Here is a 6,037-nt window from a genome sequence, read left to right on the forward strand (position 1 = left end):
TCCTACACAAACCCACAGTAGAATCTAACATATATTGTGGTGCTCAGAAGCCAATGTTCCTTGGAGGAAGTGAGAGCGCTGCCACATTATAACAGAAATGATTTCAACAACAACAAAAAAATTCTCATAAATATTCAATCTAAAAAAAAAAGAACTGTGGATGGTAATTGCCAAATTAAATATTTACACTGGTAAGTTAACTAGATTAGAATCAGATCCACTGTACCCTGCCTAAATYGTCTATCAAGATCTAAAATTCTAACTGTTTCTAGTAAGTGTCTCTGAGTATTATTATTTGGGCTTGGAGGAGCATAGCTATTCCATTTTCTGTCCCTCAGAGGCCTCAAGTTAGTCAACCAGCCTTTTCAAATACACCCTAAGGAGTATAGTAAACATCAGCCATGTAGCAGAAGATTTTCAAAGACTTTTATAACATTTCAAGACCCAGTAAGGATGAATTGCAATCAGTAAAGCTGTTGTTTGCTCTAGCAAGGAAGATGACTGAAAAGCAAATTGCTAATTGGAAGGAAGCAAGCACATTGTAAAAGATGCAGTTATTTCACAGTATCTGGGTAGCCCATAAGAAGATATCAAGAGAATATAAATTGGTTCATCACTGGTTATTTTGTTGTTACTAGTATTTTAGAGGTACAATCATATGCATGGCCTATGTTTAGAAAAGCTTATTTGCTATAACAAAGAGCCTAGCTCTGAACCTGGGCACAGAACCCTGAGTTTCCTTTGTTTAAGCGACCAGGAGTTAGAAGAAAAATCTCTTGCCACTGCAAGAAATATATGCCTTTTGCCTGCTTGGGAGACAAAAGAGTGTCAGATGCTGTTCAAGAGATGCTAGCCCCTGCACAAAGACTCTAAGGGGCCAGTTCATAAAAACAAACCAAAAAAGGGTTTAAAAAAGGGTTAGAACATTGCCGCATTATTTTAAATCTCCACTGCAGACATCATTACAAATGAAAAAAAATCTGAAAACAAAGTGGTCCAGTGTTACTGGAATCCTGGATTAAAGGGGAAAGCTGAGACTGAAACCAATTAGTTATTCCCAACTACTGTGGGAAAGAAAATGCCAAGCTGAGGTGGGGCATTCTGTCCCAAATTTTGGACATCTTACAGGACAGTGCTCCTCACATAGTTTTTGTTATCTTGGCTTACCAAATCTTGTTAAATCATCTTGTAAGATTTCAGCACAGCAAGTATGGACTACATGTGGCTGAAGATGTCATATCTCTCTCACAGATTTTCTGTAGAGAACTGTGTTCACATGGCCCTGGCACTGCAGGATGTACGCAGTGTTACTGACACATCCAACTTTGAGAAACACTGGAAATGGTGAAAGTCCTCAAATTCTTCCCTAAGTAAATTTCCAAAATGAAATCTAAATTGTGTGGAAATCCTGACCAAAGTAAGACCCAGCAAAGTTTCACTTAGATTTCCTCCATCCAGGGACATAGTTATGCTCTCCACATACAGATCACAAATACAAGAAAAAAAAAGGCTATCCAGAGAAGTAAAACAAATAGGGAGAACAAGAAGGTCTGGACTGCTATTTTGCGAAGTTTAGAAATGCTCTATGCTCATTACTGTTTAATACATTCTCAGCTTTTGATCTGGTTCTATATCTATGTGCACTGAGAAAAACTCCTGCACAATCTCTTTCATAGCAACAACCCATTTAGGAAGACAGATCCCTACATTATTTATCTATGAAATTTCATATTGGGGCTCATACAAAATTTGGGGCACTTGCTAGAAGGGCCAATTTAGTGAGTAACCGTCCACTGCACAGGAAAAAAAAAAAAAAAATCTCCATTTCATTGGTTTGGCTGATTGCCAAGAGGAGTATAGTCTCAAAGCATGTATCCTTATCAGCCCCCTCATAATTCTGATACAAAGCGACAATCTGCTGTATGAAGGTCACTGAACCAAACCAGAGCTAGAGTAATGTTAATTAAAGCCAAGACTGACCAAACCCTTTGTAGTCCCTTTCATCTAACTTCCTCTCTTACCACTCCCTCTCTCCTACCGGAACCTGTGATCTCATTTCTCTTGCTCCTTTCCTGTCAAAYCAGGAGTCAGTTCTGAATGTAATCTCAATTCAGCTGAACAACTGAACCTGCTGTGAAGCTGTACCCTGCACTATTGCAAATCTGTATTTGCAGATTCATTGCTCTGCCTTTGATTTTCCTTGACCCGAACTGCTTAAAAAAATCCCCTAAATCTTGGATACTTCAGTGAAGTGGCACATGAATCTGAAACAATCCTGGCTGAGATTTATTTTTATGAACTAAAATCCAGAACAAAAAAATGACAGAACTGCTCCCCCATTTTTACTGATGTCTTTCTACAGTGGAAATCCTCTGTGTCCCAAATTCAGGCTCTAACTTTTAAACTTAGATTAGCAAAAAGTAGAAAAATCTTTCCTAGAAAATAAACTTATGAAAACTTTGAAAGGAAAATTGTTACTCTTATGTGAAAGGAACATGGAGTTTTTAAGGTATGTATACCTGTCATGTTTGGAATATCTCTATGAGATCAAACAAGAAATATTCATAACTTACAATAAAACAGTTAAAGCAGGGACTATCATTTTTGCTGTAAGAGAAGCCTTTTACATGTTTACTTTTGTATTCAGGAGGGTGTCAGTCTAAGAAATAATTTTAGAACTCACTGACTACCCTACAAAGGTATCCCTCATTAATTGAAGCACTAACCAGATTACAATCCTCTTGCATGCCATAAATCCGCTGTGGGCACTCAGCTCTCTCCAGTAATGTTTTGACCAGTTCTCGTGAGTGGTTCTTGTGGAGCTCAGTGTTGTCAGCTGAAAGAACGCGTAAAACTTCCATCAGATAGCCTCGGCTGGGAGCATAGCTGCCATCCTGCCCACGCTCTTCCCCAGACTGTCCTCCAGCAATGAGCACGCTGAATATGAAAGCAGAACATACCACCCCAAGAGCTGGATGCTTGGTCAGAAAACACATCGCCTCTTCCTGCCGTGTGTGATCTGTACTGAATGTTCGGTTGATGTTTGCACTTCACAGCTTAAACTTGAAACCTGAAGAATCTGAATAGTAAAGGGGAAAAAAACCCCAGCCCTTTAATTAGTGTGACTGCAATATGTTTGCAAGGATTTATTAATTGGTTGGCTAAGCTGATTTGCAGTGACAAGCTGTTTTTGAACAACAGGGAGCCTGTAGGGACTTTACAGCCCAGAACACCAGGAAACTAAGACGACCATGGCCTTAAAACTTCTGTAGAATTACCAGTAAGAGGTTCACTCAAACTACCTTTCCCTCTCGTAAACGTGAAGTGTATGGTTTTCATTTCAGTGTTATGTGACTGCATTCACTAATAATCCTCTTTGGTGGAACAGGAAAATATGATAGCTTTCACTTTCATGCCATTATGAAACAGGCTTTTAGTAGCAGTAATAGGTGTAAATAAAGATTATTAGAGTAATTTTGATATGAACGTGCGGTAATTATGTTACACAGCAATGATCTAGAGCAAGCTTTATTTTCAAAACACTTTACCAACATTGCTTAACTTTAGCTATACAACATCAAACAAGAATGAACATAATGTGCCTAAAAACTAGTGATACTTTATGGCCAGATGAAAGAGTTACAAGACTGAGGTAATAAGTTCATTCATACAACTCAGTGAATAAACAAGACAAATATACCAGAAGCAACCAGTTTAACTTTTTAAAATCCTAGATGCAAAAGACATTCTGTACTGTAAATCTGTCTTGACAATATCCTTCCTAAGATACTATCACTCTGCTTTAACAATATGTATCTCAGTATCAAAACACAAGAAGGATAGAAGACTTTAAGTTCTGTTTTCCACCAAGAGTTTTTCATTTTGTTGATGGGCAGATGCTGGCAGCTACATAAATTTGCTGATTATAATGCACACGTTAAACAGTCACACAGAAGTTCAGCTTCTCTTAACTGCCGTATAATACGTATGTAACATTTTAAAGAAAACTCTGCTAACAGACTATTTAAAATGAAAAAAATAACTGCTGAATTCACACTGGCATTCACTCAGAGAAAGATTAGTATGTTTTAAATGCTAGGAAAAGTTTTGGTGTTTAGATAAATTTTGCTGTTAGCAGTTAGGAATATATATCATAGTTATGGGGATGCATTTATTTCTAAACATTATTTTCTTACCTTTTGTAAGGAGAAAAGAATGGTTGTGTATCTCTAGCTTTGTGGCCTTTTGAATCCTCAGAAATATTTAGCTGCTGGAAGTCCAATGTTTTTAAAATTCCTTGATGGTTCTCTGGAAGCTGGAGAGGATTAGTTTATTGCTGCCTTGAAAAGTTTTCAGTTGCTATGGAGAGAGCTGCTCTTAAGGTAACAATGGAGGTGGATAGGAATTAGTACATGTTCTTCTTGGCAAGTTCTAAGCATCACATAATTGAATGTATTTAGCAAATTATTTTAGTAGTTATCATTTTATGTAAACAGTTCCCACTTTATTTCAGCAGATGTCAAGATGTATAACATCTACTGAAAAATCTATTTCACTATGATCGATAATACATGCAGGCACCCTAAGTGTTCTCTACTTTATTACATTATCTGAGCAATTCTATAAAAGACTTGAATTTCTTTTTAAATCAAAACATTACAATTTTTTTAATCAAAACATTACTTCTTTTTACAAATATGAAAACAGAATAAAAACCTTTTCAAGCAGCTCCATAGAAAAATGGYACTTAAGAAAACACTATCCATAGAGAACAGGCCCTTTCATCTCCACTCATTCTGTGCCACATCTGCAATGATTAAAAAAGCTGGGATCAGCTGGTTCAGGCTGTGGTGAAAAAAATATTTTCCACCCACTCAGATTTGCTGAGGGATTCTGCTGCAAAGCTGAGATTTATCTTGCCATGCCATTATAATATTCTCACATTGGAATTTAGTGAAAAATATCATGACTGATGGATTTCACAGCAACAGATACACTAGATGTATCATTCTCCCATCTCCCAAACTTTGAGTGTAGTAAAGAAGAATTATCATCTCAGCTGGCTCTTCAAATCTTGTGTAGCAGTAAGCCAGCTTACGTTAATAGCAATGGAAATGTTATAATTCTCTTTAAAACTAGATTGACAAAAAGCTGGTAGTAAAATGCAAGTAATGTCTCCTACAAGGTGGTAAGCTCAAAGGGAACCATCTCGGATTAAAGTCTGAGAACTGGCAAATGATACTGACTATAAACAAAAATGAAACTGAGCACAACAGCTTGAGTGAAATGCAAAATGCAAACAAATGTTCTCACAAATATAAGGTACCAGCACATGGAAGTATTTACGAACTCTTGTGTGATCAAAGCTGAGTGTTTTAAAAAACAATACTATTATTAGTTATTCAAGTGCAAAGAAACCCTGACAATTTTATCAAAACATGTTATTTTACCATCACAAATTACATAAGATTTTTATCACACTAAAATTGCTAAACCTTCATCTTTATGCAAACAGGAAGTATAGGAATTTTCATCTCAAAACCTTGCTTTATTTTTTCCATACGAAGACCAAAAAGGCAGAAACACATGACTATAAGCATCTCATCTAGCCTCCATATAATTCCCACTGTGAAACAAAGCTAACTACATCCACATTTGTTCCACTAATAAAAAATAATTAGTTAATGAGGGAATAGCTTCCAGCATTTAAGCCTGGGGATTGCTTAATCTATAAATAACATAGAATAGGTTTATCTGTATATGATTTGGTGTTTTGTATCCTACTACAAATTAAAACTAAGAATTTATTCTATCCAGCTAGCATGTGTACAAACAAAGAGTGAGTTGTTTCAACCTGCTGAGAGAAGCTAACATATAAATATACACATTTGATGACTTGTAACCATTGAAAGCTGTTGATTTACATAATAATCCTGGCAATATCTTACATTAACATTTATACTACACAGTGATGATAACAAAAGTAAATGTATAGTGTATTAAAAAGCAACAGATAATAATTGTTACAGGCTACTGT

The 6,037-nt window shown here is 36.3% G+C and overlaps 1 protein-coding gene across 2 annotated transcripts in view; it reads right to left on the bottom strand.

The window, feature by feature from the left end:
• The window catches only part of SLC39A12 (solute carrier family 39 member 12), a 35,117-nt gene extending 30,729 nt beyond the window's left edge, over positions 1 to 4,388 (bottom strand). For both annotated transcript variants that reach the window (XM_026071959.1, XM_026071957.1), the window contains exons 1-2: positions 4,197 to 4,388; positions 2,727 to 3,079 (exon numbers count right to left, since the gene is read on the bottom strand). In XM_026071959.1, the coding sequence (XP_025927744.1) occupies positions 2,727 to 2,996 (270 nt within the window). In that variant the 5' untranslated portion in view covers positions 2,997 to 3,079; positions 4,197 to 4,388. The remainder of the gene's footprint in view (positions 1 to 2,726; positions 3,080 to 4,196) is intronic.
• Positions 4,389 to 6,037: the final 1,649 nt, after the last annotated feature.

The sequence above is a fragment of the Apteryx rowi genome, unplaced genomic scaffold (assembly GCF_003343035.1).
Source record: "Apteryx rowi isolate R43461 unplaced genomic scaffold, aptRow1 scaffold_333, whole genome shotgun sequence".
Classification (NCBI taxonomy): Eukaryota; Metazoa; Chordata; class Aves; order Apterygiformes; family Apterygidae; genus Apteryx; species Apteryx rowi.